The sequence below is a fragment of the Silurus aristotelis genome, assembly GCF_946808225.1.
Source record: "Silurus aristotelis genome assembly, chromosome: 7".
Classification (NCBI taxonomy): Eukaryota; Metazoa; Chordata; class Actinopteri; order Siluriformes; family Siluridae; genus Silurus; species Silurus aristotelis.
In genome coordinates this window covers 1063635-1076134 of record NC_139580.1, presented here as the reverse complement: position 1 = coordinate 1076134, position 12500 = coordinate 1063635, and the positions used below count along the sequence as shown (strand labels likewise).

The following is a 12500-nucleotide window of genomic DNA, read 5'->3' as shown; positions in this document are numbered from 1 at the left end:
TTTGAAGTTACAGCAGTTGTTTTTCTAAGAAATCATTTCTACTCTACAGATTTTTCTTCATTATCATCATTGCATTTTGTTCTAATGGGCCACGTTGAAAACACTTTCTTGTGTAGATTTAGATTTTAGTCTACAATATTAATCTGCCATGGACTTTATAAATCAAGTTGATTTTCAGAGCTGTATTTCTCAGAAGCTCAGCTACTTAACGGCGATAAACAGAAATGTGATGTTTCATTGCAATACTTCAATAACAAGGTTTCTGATTTCAATCTAGAGTTTGATGAATAGTTATACCATAAGCTATGGGTTAGAAACTGCTTCCTTATAGATTTCCATCAAACCAAGAGAAAAATCAGAGCATGGATTTGACTGATTTTCTACTTTTCTAATCAGCTTTAGTTCTCATCATGGCACAGGCACAGTCCTGGTTAAAGTAATACATGTCTGACTGATCAGGCTTCTGTCTCATTGCTTTTGTGGGACAATCTCAGTGCAGCTTTTGATACCAAAGATAATAACATTCTTTTAGCTAGAATACAGGTGTTGAAACATCTCTTTGCAGGATCAGGTTCTACTGGTTGACAGATTTGTATCAGTTTGTGGATATAAATGTTGTGTTTCTTTATGTGTACAAAAATAAAACTCCAAAGGCTCTCAAATACTCTCTTTAGGCTCATAAATGCCTTGTGCTTCTCCTGTTTCGAAGCATGACAACAGATTGTTAAAACGGGATAATGCCCTGAATGTTATACAGGTTTCTCTCAGTACCTATCGTCAGGACTGCGTTCCAGTCATTTCTGCTTCCTTGTTTGTTTGTCATTAGCAGTAGATCATATGAAACAGCCTCATAAAAACACTGCATGACACTAAAACCACTCAGTCACATAGAAAACCTTTAATGATTTCTTATACACACGCCATGATTGAAGATATTAAGCTGGATGTGAGCTGTTGTGTGTTTTCATTGCATTTAAAGACTAACAACACATCGGTTGCTGGTATCTATTGCTAGTTTTTATAGATTTATATTGGGTTATAAATTAGTGATGTCTTTACCCACCACAACACTTTGGTGTTCACTACTTGTGTGCTTACCTTTGGTCAGATTAAAAAAATAATAGTTGGATTACTTTCAGAGAAAAGATTCTCATGCCTCTACACACTCTTATTTTCAGCACACCAGACTTGAGTACGCTCTTAGGAGCTTTCGGAATCCTTAATGTTAACAGAGTTTTTTAATGGCTAATAAATTTTTTTCATGAAGATGTACCAAATTGTGCAGCTTACCTGGGCGATGTTGTTCTTTACTCAGGACGCTCAGGAACACCACCTATAATTGATAGACGTGAGCACACACTGCCTCTCTGATGGCCCAGTTCAAACATCGTTTCTCTTAGGGCCACCTTATCACCTGACGTAAGGTGGAGTTTCAGGTCCTCAGCAGCTCATGTACTTCTTCAGTCATCCATGGCTTCTGGTTGGAGCATGCAGGTACATGTATTCCTCTACAGTAGTGGTGTCAGCGTAAGTTGCAGTTTTCTGAATATGTGCGAGTCAGTGGCTTAAACCAGTTCTGAAATGGCAGAAATGCATCCTGCTGGTCAGATACCAGTGCATTCATCCATGTGAATGTGCCAAATAGCTGTGCTGACTTTCTGATTCTGTGCATTCTATTTAAACCTTACAGCAACAGACTTCAAATGCAAATGAAAGAGTCTGAGTTTAATCAGGAACATCTGTCTGCTTACGTTAAGTTAACAAACAGCTGGATGTAGAATATACTGAGAATTATGTTGTCCCTGTAACAGGGACATTTAAAAAGAAGGACACACAGTCTGGGTCATGTTTGGAGGGACTATTACATATGACCATCTGATATTTTTAAAGGAATACAATGAATAAATAATCATGAATCATTAGATGATTAAATCAGCAAGTGCAAGAATTCTATCAAGCTCATCACCACACATCAAAATAAGAAATTGTGTATTTAATGCAAAAGGACACAAAAAATATTGTTGTCTTGGCCAGGGAGGCATCAATAGATTTAAAATGAGCTTTGGCCCAGAGAGGATGGTGGTGTTTCTCGATCATGTTCACGCATGACTACTTCTTTGCATGAAAGAAATTTAAGCTGCATTTGTGGATGACATGCAAACTGTGTTCACAGACAATGGTTTCTGGAGGTGTTCATGATCCCATGCAGTGATTCTCCATTACAGAATCATGACTGGTTTAAATGCAGTGGCCCCTGAGGGCCAGAAGATCACAGCCTAAATTGATTTTCACTCTTGTCCCTTGTGCACAGAAATTTCTCCAGATTCTTTGAAACGTTTGATGATATAATGTTCTGTAAATGATGATATTCAGTTGTTTTGCAATTTCATGTGGAAGAACATTATTCTGAATTTCTCCAAAGTTTGTATGCACACGTTTTCACAGATTGGTGAAGTTCTGCCCATCTTTACCTCTGAGAGACTCTGCTTCTCTAACATACACTATTTATACCCCAATCATCACTGACCTGCTGTCAATCAACCTCATTACATACTCAATCTTTCTCCAACTGTTTTTTTTCATCAATTTCTCCAGATTTTTTTTTTAATTACCTTATTTTTTCCTTAAAATTGTACATTCTCTTAGTGTAAACATTTGATATGTTTTCTATGTTTTATTGTTAATTAAATAAAGGTTTATTTACCCAAATACTTTGGAATTGTGGTTGTATAAGAAATAGTTCTCTTCATACAAGGAGCACTAGAGACAAAAGCTGGAGAACATGCACTCCAGAAATTGTTATTTCCTACAGGACTCAGTGTTAAATAATATCATCTAAACAGATCTACCTATAAATATGAGAGTAATCAAATGATGTTCAGTGGAGTGCAGCTTTAGCAGCTCTGCAGCTGTTCTCAGATCAGTGTGTGTTTCTGACTCAGAGCACTTCCTCTACATCTGAGGGAGGTTTTTGTACGGTGCTATAACACTGTGTGTACCCGCTGCTACTCTGCTGACAGTAATAATCTCCTGCATCTTCAGCCTGAACTCCAGAGATTTTTAGACTAAACTGTGTACCAGATCCACTGCCACTGAAACGATCTGGAATCCCAGACTGACGAGAAGTTGCATAATAGATCAGGAGTTTAGGAGCTTCTCCAGGTTTCTGCAGGTACCAGTGAAGGTAACTGCCAACACTCTGACTGGTTGTACAGCTGAGAGTAACAGAGTCTCCTGGAGAAACAGTCTGAGATCCTGGAGACTGAGTCAGGACGATTTCCCCAAAGGACTCTAAAGAAAAGGATGCAGAGTTGAATAATGGAAACAAATGTAGTAATGAGTGTGAGAGTGATGTGATGATTTGTAGGAATAATAAAAGTAAAGAGAGTCTCACGGTGAGCGAGGAGTCCCAGTGTCCCCAGCAGTAGAATCAGTACCATCATCATTGTGCTGCGTGTCAGTGGCTCTGAAAGGACTGAACACACTCTGATCAGCACTACAGCTCTTAAAGTGTGTGCAGCAGTCACACACACACATATGTAAATACCACAACTGTGTGTGTGTGTGTGTGTGTGTGTGTGTGTGTGTGTGTGTGTGTGAGTGTGTGTGTGAGTGTGTGTGTGAGTGTGTGTGTGAGTGTGTGTGTGTGTGTCTCTCTGTGTGTGTGTGTGTGTGTGTGTGTGTGTGTGTGTGTGTGGTCACTGTAGTGTAACAGAGGTTTTTGTTCAAAGTTTTCATTAGAATGTATCACTGTGGTTCACTTTCGGTGGAGGAACCAAACTGATCATCAGTAAGTTAATTTGACTTATAAGTATAAGTGTAAAAATTAACTTTTTTTTTAACATCACACAAATAATTAAAGTGAAATATAATGTTTGTAGTTATTATATTATTGAATATGTAATAAATGTCCAGTGTGATTGTGTTGTTGAGTGTGGAGGTGGTAGCTTAGTGGATAAGGCATTGGACTTTGAAGGTTGTGAGTCACACTAGCCACACCAATCTGCTACTCCTGGGCCCCTGAGCTGGGCCCTTAACCCCATAGCTGTTCAGTTGTACAGTATGAATGAGATAAAATGTAAGTAGCTCTGGATATTTGCATCCGCCAAAAGGCATAAATAAAAGCAGGCCACCTAAATAGTCCTAAATAAGTCTCTGTGATTATAAACTCACTTTATTTGTCACATCGACATTACAGCACAGTGAAATTCGTTTTCTTCACATATCCCAACTTGTTCAGAAGCTGGGACCAGCCATGATACAGCACCCCTGGAGCACAGAGGGGGAAGGGCCTTTCTGAAAGGGCCAAGAGCCTTAACCACTGAGCTCCCACTTCTGCCTTATGGGAAATGCAGACAAATGCTGCTTTGTGTTTGTGTTAAACAAAGAACATTTATGTAATCAGAGTAGTTCAGTAGAACTGCATTAATGTGAATAAGCAGTAATGAGTAAATGTTCTCCTGCTGAGAAGTTCTACTGAACTGCAGTAATGTGAATAATAAGCAGTAATGAGTAAATGTTGTGTAACTGCGTGTGTAAATGTGTGTTTATTGTGTGTTTGTGTGTTTGTGGTCTCCAGCCGGTCCCACGGTGAAGCCCTCCGTGTCTCTGCTCCCTCCCTCCTCTCTGCAGCCGTCTGACAGATCGGCCTCGCTGCTCTGCCTGCTGTCTGCCTACTCTCCACAGGGGGCGCTGGTGAGCTGGACGGTGGACGGCTCAGAGGTGAAGGACGGGGTTCTGACCAGCCCAGAAGAACACAAGAAGGACGGTTACACACGCAGCAGCACCCTGACCCTCAGCAAAGAACTCTGGGAAAAGGGGGAGGAGTTTGTCTGTACCGTCTCCCATGGTGGTGTCCATCATCCGCTCACGTTCAGAAAGAGCCAGTGTTAAGACCAACAGCTCCAAGATAGAATTGAACACTGAGCTGCTCACACATCCATCTACAATCGAGTTTCAATTCTACACAATGCTGACATTTCTGTCTTTCCTCTCTTCACTGTCCTGTTGCTCTTCCTGTAGTTTTGCTCTGCTGAAATAAAGCTTCATTTTGGACATTGTGTGTTCTTTTATTCGAGTTAATAGTCATTATCAGTGTGATGAGAGAGTGTGTTTAGCTGGAGATTCAGTGCTGTGTGTTGTGCTTTACTGAGTTTGGCTGAAGGAAGTTGAACATCTGGTGAAAGTTCTGCTCTATTCTGGGAGAAACAGAATCACTCAGTCGTCTCCATGGAAATCTCTCTCTCAGTTCACTGATCTCCACTAACTGCTGCTCAGTTCTGCTCTCCTACATCCATTTCAAACTGAAGTCAGAACTGAGCAAGTTCAAGTATATAATAATTTCGGAAACAAACGTTTTCTTAAAGCTCATCTATTTTATGATAATCTTGTCTAATGCACAATTTTTAAACGTGGATAAACAGCAGGTGTATCAGCTACAGATTACAATCAGATTTATTATTCTGATCATCTTGAATCTATCCCACTCTTTACCACTAGAGGTCACTGTATTCTGATGACTAACTGCCTCTACCATCGCCTGTAAAACGACAGATACTGTCACTTATTTTTCAGTGAAAAACCTGATCGAATTGGAGCAGCTGGGATTGTGTCGACCTCGATTAATTATTATTAAATACATCTTAATGATTTTACAGCTCGCTCTAAACACAATGCTCTAATTATTACAAATTTCTTTACATAATAAATAATATACACTGTTTGACCAAAAATGTTTAGATAATAATAATAATAATGTCAATGATTCTGCCATGAACTTCTCTGTTTACCAAATTATTATGAAGTTATATGTGAGGCCAAAACAGTGTCATGGAACAGGACAATGAGCTCATTGATCAACATATCAGCAAATCTACAACAGAAAGGCTGAAAAAGTACAGAGGGGCCAAGAGCTCGAAGGGGGCTCTAAAAGAGCCGCCATCACAACCGGCCAGGTCCCACACAGGCACTGTGGGTCGTATCCCGGGCCTCAGCCTCTGGGTGTTGCGTAGGAAATGCAGGCAGGGTACAATAAGCCGTGATAGCGGACATGTAAACCTTTAGGGTTGAAAGAGCCAATCCTGTGGCAAACTGTTTCTGCAAAAACTCCAGAACTGAACCAACAGGGCAGTTGACTGGGTCCAACTGGTGGTGCTGACACCACGTGGTGAACAGATGCCATCTAGCGGCATACAAACTCCTCGTGGAGGGAGCTCTGGAATGGAGAATGGTCCCCCTGCCTGTGAGAGGAGATCCCTCCTGGGAGGAATTTCCCAAGGAGGTCCCTCGAGTAAGGGACAGCAGGTGGAGATGGGCTCCTTCCTGGCGGATTTTTTCCAGAACTCCTGGGAGCAGCACGATAGGGGGACAGGCGTACAGACGTGGCCTTGGCCACATCTGCTCCATGGCGTCCAGCCCCAGTGGGGCTGGGTGAGAGAGAGAGAGAGAGAGAGAGAGAGAGAGAGAGAGAGAGAGAGAGGGGACAGCGCAAAGTCTCCTGATCCGCAAACAGATCCACCTGGGCTCTGTAATATCTCTGCCATATCTGCTCCATCACCTCCATCTGCTCTCCAATTTAAATGGCCCAGGATATGGCTACGTAGCTCTTCAACCTTGGGCCTCTCTCCATAGCCGTACTCCTTAAACCCAACTATATTCGTGTATAGCGAGTGCGGGGAAAAGGTACGGGACACATATGGGGTCTCTCAGGGCCTGGGAACCTCGGTGTGCAGGTTGGGAAAAAAGGCGAGGCGTTCCCAAAGCGTTTCAACGCTGCTCGAGTTCCCGAAAGGCAACTGATAAAGTCCTACAGAACATCATTACTTCAAGTTATATATCAGGGTTTGTTGCTTATTTGAGGTTGTATTTATATATATATATATATATTGTATTTATATACCCTAAGACATGATAAGAATCCAGATGATTTTAATAGATTTTTTTTATTATATATATTTAAAAAAGGGTTACATGTGATACAATAATATAATCACCTATGGTGGGTTTAATTCATTCAAAAACAGAGATGCTTTTTCATTATGACCACCAAATACTAATCTACAAACCAGCATAAACTAAAAAAAATTACAAAAAATATGAGTTAGTATTAAAGTTAAAATGAAAATAAAAGTGATTTGTGATGAATGAGTTCAGATGATGGGGACGACACTATAGATGCCAATTCCACACTGATTCTTGTTTCGCAGGATTCGCATATATCCTCCTTCTCCCCATTTATCACTCCAACTAGGAGAGAGAGAGAGAGAGAGAGAGAGAGAGAGAGAGAGAGAGAGAGAGAGAGAGAGAAAGAAAGAGAGAGAGAAATAGAGAGAGAGAAATAGAGAGGGAGAGAAATAGAGAAATAGAGAGGGAGAGAAATAGAGAAATATGGATAAGAAGAAGGGCTTCAATACTGGCTGGTCAAAAACAGGTCTCTCATATACACACACCAAACACACACACACATACACACATACACACACACACACACACACACACACACACACACACACACACACAAATGTTCCTTCACAAAACAGAAGAGCACATGTATTTGTTAGCGTGATTGTTGAAGATGATACCTGGTTCTGAACAGGAGTGACAAATACATCCTCAGTCCAGTTCACACTGGGAGGAAGAGGGAAATAACTCCGAAAGATTAAATTGTCATCATGATTATCATCCTGAGGAGAAAAATCCCCCATCCTCAGACCATTCAGCCTAGCATTGGACTCTTCTGCTGTCTACATAAACACACAGACAACGATGAAATATAAAGAGAGAATATTTTCCTCAAACATGTACAGTAGCACCATGAACATCATACAGAAACCCTGAATCACACTGGATCATACCATGTCTGAAAGGTGATTGAGGCCAGTGGTAAAGGTGTGAAGTCCTGCATCAGCTTCTTTATTGTGCTTCATCACGGTTAAATCATTCAGCTCCCAAACTGATCTTCTGTATGCTTCCTCATGCTGACACACAAAAACAAACCCAGAAAACCATTGAACATAGAAAACTATTCTAATTAGTTACTTCGATACACATGTGGGATACATGTGATCCTGTGTCGCCCCCCTGGTGGCCAAAGGCAAACTAGCTGATGATGCAGCCCCAAGGTTGGACTGTTAAACCACATGATTTGAATGTGAATCAAAGGGAAAACTACGTTTATTTAATCAAGTTAGGAACTCATATTCTGGAGTTAACATTTCCTGTTGCTAAAAGTTTCTGGCAAATTAATACATAAGGACATTAAAAGCTTATGCAAATGTATTATTTTATTTATTATTATCATAACCCAGCCATTAGGGGGGCACAAGCCAGTGTACTCTTAGTGCCGGTCCCAAGCCCGGGTAAATGGGGAGGGTTGCGTTAGAAAGGGCATCCAGCGTAAAACATGTGCCAAATCAAATATGCGGATCACAAATGAGAATTTCATACCGGATCGGTCGAGGCCCGGGTTAACAACGACCGCCACAGGTATCGTTAGCCGACAGGGTACCGGTGGAAATTGGGCTACTGTTGGCCGAAGGAGGAGAAGGAGAGGAGGAAGGCGTCTACAGAGACGGCAGAAAAAGGAGCAGTGTAGGAGAGTAGAGGTTCGGGTTGGTACTTTAAATGTTGGTACTATGACGGGTAAAGGGAGAGAGATAGCTGATATGATGGAGAGGAGAAAGGTAGATGTGTTGTGTGTTCAGGAGACCAAGTGGAAAGGGAGTAAGGCCAGGAACATTGGAGGTGGGTTTAAACTGTTTTATCATGGTGTGGATGGGAAGAGAAATGGTGTAGGGGTGATTCTGAAGGAAGAGTACAGTAAGAGTGTAGTGGAGGTGAAGAGAGTTTCTGATAGGGTGATGATCGTGAAGGTGGAAGTTGAAGGGATGATGATAAATGTCATCAGTGCCTATGCTCCACAAGTTGGCTGTGAGATGGAGGAGAAGGAAAGATTCTGGAGTGAATTAGATGAAGTGGTAGATGGTGTACCTAGGAAAGAACGATTGGTGATTGGGGCAGACTTTAATGGGCATGTAGGTGAAGGGAACAGAGGTGATGAGGAGGTGATGGGTAGGTATGGTTTTAAGGAGAGGAATGTGGAAGGGCAGATGGTGGTAGATTTTGCTAAAAGGATGGAAATGGCAGTGGTGAACACGTATTTTAAGAAGAAGGAGGATCATAGGGTGACGTATAAGAGTGGAGGAAGGTGCACACAGGTGGATTATCTTCTGTGTAGGAGATGCAACCTGAAGGAGATTGGAGACTGTAAGGTGTTGGCGGGGGACAGTGTAGCTAGACAGCATCGAATGGTGGTCTGTAGGATGGTTTTGGAGGCGAAGAAGAAGAGGAGGAAAGTAAGGTTTGAAAGAAGAATAAGATGGTGGAAACTGAAGGAGGAAGAGTGTAGTGTGAGGTTCAGGGAAGAGGTCAGACAGGGGCTTGGTGGTGGTGAAGAGGTGCCGGATGATTGGGCAACTACTGCAGGAGTGATGAGGGAGGCAGCTAGAAAAGTACTTGGTGTGACATCTGGAAATAGAAAGCAAGACAAGGAGACGTGGTGGTGGAATGAGGAAGTGCAGGAGAGCATTAGGGGAAAGAGATTGGCAAAACAGAAGTGGGATCGACAGAGTGATGAGAAAAGTAGGCAGGAGTACAAGGAGATGCGGCAGCAGGTTAAAAGGGATGTGGCGAAAGCCAAGGAAAAGGCATATGAGGAACTGTATAAGAGGTTGGACACTAAGGAAGGAGAAAAGGATTTATACCGATTGGCCAAGCAGAGGGACCGAGCTGGGAAGGATGTACTGCAAGTTAGAGCAATAAAGGATGGAGAGGGAAATGTGTTGACTAGTGAGGAGAGTGTGTTGAGAAGATGGAGGGAGTATTTTGAGCAGCTGATGAATGAGGAAAATCAGAGAGAGAGAAGGTTGGAGGATGTGGAGTTGGTGAAGCAGGATGTAGATAGGATTAGTAAGGAGGAAGTGAGAGCAGCGATTAAGAGGATGAAGAATGGAAAGTCGGTTGGACCAGATGACATACCGGTAGAAGCATGGAGATGTTTAGGAGAGATGGCAGTGGAGTTTTTAACCAGATTGTTTAACAGGATTCTGGAAGGGGAGAGGATGCCTGAGGAATGGAGAAGGAGTGTGCTGGTACCGATCTTTAAGCATAAGGGAGATGTGCAAACCTGCAGTAACTACAGGGGAATTAAGTTGATCAGTCACACCATGAAGTTATGGGAAAGAGTAGTGGAAGCCAGGCTGAGAGAAGAGGTGACCATCTGTGAGCAACAGTATGGTTTCATGCCGAGGAAGAGCACCACAGATGCCTTATTTGCTTTGAGGATGTTGATGGAGAAGTATAGAGAAGGACAGAAGGAGCTGCATTGTGTATTTGTGGATTTAGAGAAAGCGTACGACAGGGTGCCGAGAGAGGAGTTGTGGTATTGTATGAGGAAGTCAGGTGTGTCAGAGAAGTATTTGAGGGTGGTGCAGGACATGTATGAGGACAGTGTGACGGCAGTAAAGTGTGCAGGAGGTACGACAGACTGGTTCGGGGTGAAGGTTGGACTACATCAAGGATCGGCCCTGAGCCCTTTCCTGTTTGCAGTGGTGATGGACAGGTTGACGGACGAGGTCAGACAGGAGTCTCCCTGGACTATGATGTTTGCAGATGATATTGTGATTTGTGGTGAGAGTAGAGAGCAGGTTGAGAAGAGCCTGGAGAGGTGGAGATATGCGCTGGAGAGAAGGGGAATGAAAGTCAGTAGGAGTAAGACAGAGTACATGTGTGTGAATGAGAGGGAGGGCAGTGGAGTGATGCGGTTGCAGGGTGAAGAGGTGAAGAAGGTGGAGGAGTTCAGGTACCTGGGGTCAACAGTGCAAAGTAATGGAGAGTGTGTTAGGGAAGTAAAGAAAAGAGTGCAGGCAGGGTGGAGTGGGTGGAGAAGAGTGACAGGAGTGATTTGTGATAGAAGAGTATCTGCAAGAATGAAAGGGAAAGTTTATAGGACTGTGGTGAGACCTGCGATGTTGTATGGATTAGAGACAGTGGCATTGAGTAAAAGACAGGAGGTGGAGCTGGAGGTAGCAGAGCTGAAGATGTTGAGGTTTTCGTTGGGAGTGACGAGGATGGACAAGATTAGAAATGAGTTTATTAGAGGGACAGCACATGTAGGATGTTGTGGTGACAAGGTGAGGGAGGCGAGATTGAGATGGTTTGGACATGTGCAGAGAAGGGACATGAATTATATTGGTAGAAAAATGCTGAAGATGGAGCCACCAGGTAGGAGGAAAAGAGGAAGGCCAAGGAGGAGGTTCATGGATGTGGTGAGGGAAGACATGCAGGTAGTTGGTGTAAAAGAGGCAGATGTAGAGGACAGGGTGGTATGGAGACGGATGATCCGCTGTGGCGACCCCTAATGGGAGCAGCCGAAAGAAGAAGAAGAAGAAGATTTTATTTATTATTATCATATCCTTTTATAGCTTTTAATTTAAGATTTTTTTTTTTTTTACATTAGTTTGCTCATGACATGGAATTAATATATCATTTGTGTTCTCACCACATCCTTGTAGTTTTTACTGAATTCCGATTTCCAGGACCACCAAGAGTCGTCCAGTTTCACATCACAGCAAACCCCAGACAGCAGCAGAGCCAGAAGCACACGCATCATTAACACTGTAAACACAAATAGAAATTAACAAAAAAATACTGAGGAATAATCGGCTGAAGCGGCTGGGATGAGAATCAGCACCTCCAAATCCGACGCCATGGTCCTCAGTCGGAAAAGGGTGGCTTGCCCACTTCAGGTTAATGGAGAGTTCCTGCCTCAAGTGGAGGAGTTTAAGTATCTTGGGGTTTTGATCACGAGTGAGGGAAGGATGGAACGGGAGTTTGACAGACGGATCGGTGCAGCTTCTGCAGTAATGCGGTCGATGTACCAGTCTGTCGTGGTGAAGAAAGAGCTGAGCCGCAAGGCGTAACTCTCGATTTACCGGTCAATCTACGTTCCTACTCTCACCTATGGTCATGAGCTCTGGGTCATGACCGAAAGGTCAAGATTCCGGATACAGGCGGCCGAAATGAGCTTTCTCCGCAGGGTGGCTGGGCGATCCCTTAGAGATAGGGTGAGAAGCTCGGTCACTCGGGAGGAGCTCAGAGTAGAGCCGCTGCTCCTCCACATCGAGAGGGGTCAGCTGAGGTGGCTCAGGCATCTGTTCCGGATGCCTCCTGGACGCATTCCCGGGAAGGTGTTCCAGGCGTGTCCCACTGGGAGGAGACCCCGGGGAAGACCTTGGACACGCTGGAGAGACTATGTCTCCCGGCTGGCCTGGGAACGCCTCGGTGTCCCCCCAGAAGAGCTGGAAGAAGTGTCTAGGGAGAGGGAAGTCTGGGCATCTCTGCTTAGACTGCTGCCCCCGCGACCCGGCCCCGGATAAGCGGGAGAAGATGTGAGATGATGAGTGAGATGAGATACTGAGGAATAACATTTATGAAATGTATCA

General features: G+C 43.3%; 2 protein-coding genes across 9 annotated transcripts in view; one reads left to right on the top strand and one right to left on the bottom strand.

The window, feature by feature from the left end:
* Window positions 1-12500, top strand: part of LOC310728883 (immunoglobulin kappa light chain-like) — a 134681-nt gene that overhangs the window by 71097 nt on the left and 51084 nt on the right. Inside the window, exons 3-4 of one of the 3 annotated variants that reach the window (XM_083546747.1) lie at window positions 3756-3790; window positions 4580-5055. The exons of the other annotated variants lie outside the window; for them this stretch is intronic. Coding sequence (XP_083402873.1) covers window positions 3756-3790; window positions 4580-4893 — 349 coding nt within the window. The 3' untranslated portion in view covers window positions 4894-5055. Of the gene's footprint in view, window positions 1-3755; window positions 3791-4579; window positions 5056-12500 lie in introns of those variants that run through there. 3 annotated transcript variants of the gene reach the window in all.
* LOC310728877 (cathepsin K-like) overlaps window positions 1-12500 on the bottom strand; it is a 62023-nt gene that overhangs the window by 11662 nt on the left and 37861 nt on the right. The window contains exons 2-4 of one of the 6 annotated variants that reach the window (XM_083546734.1): window positions 11558-11671; window positions 7854-7976; window positions 7581-7742 (exon numbers count right to left, since the gene is read on the bottom strand). In XM_083546734.1, coding sequence (XP_083402860.1) covers window positions 7581-7742; window positions 7854-7976; window positions 11558-11671 — 399 coding nt within the window. Of the gene's footprint in view, window positions 1-1290; window positions 1572-7580; window positions 7743-7853; window positions 7977-11557; window positions 11674-12500 lie in introns of those variants that run through there. The other 5 variants (XM_083546737.1, XM_083546736.1, XM_083546735.1 and 2 more) reach the window with 5 other exon arrangements.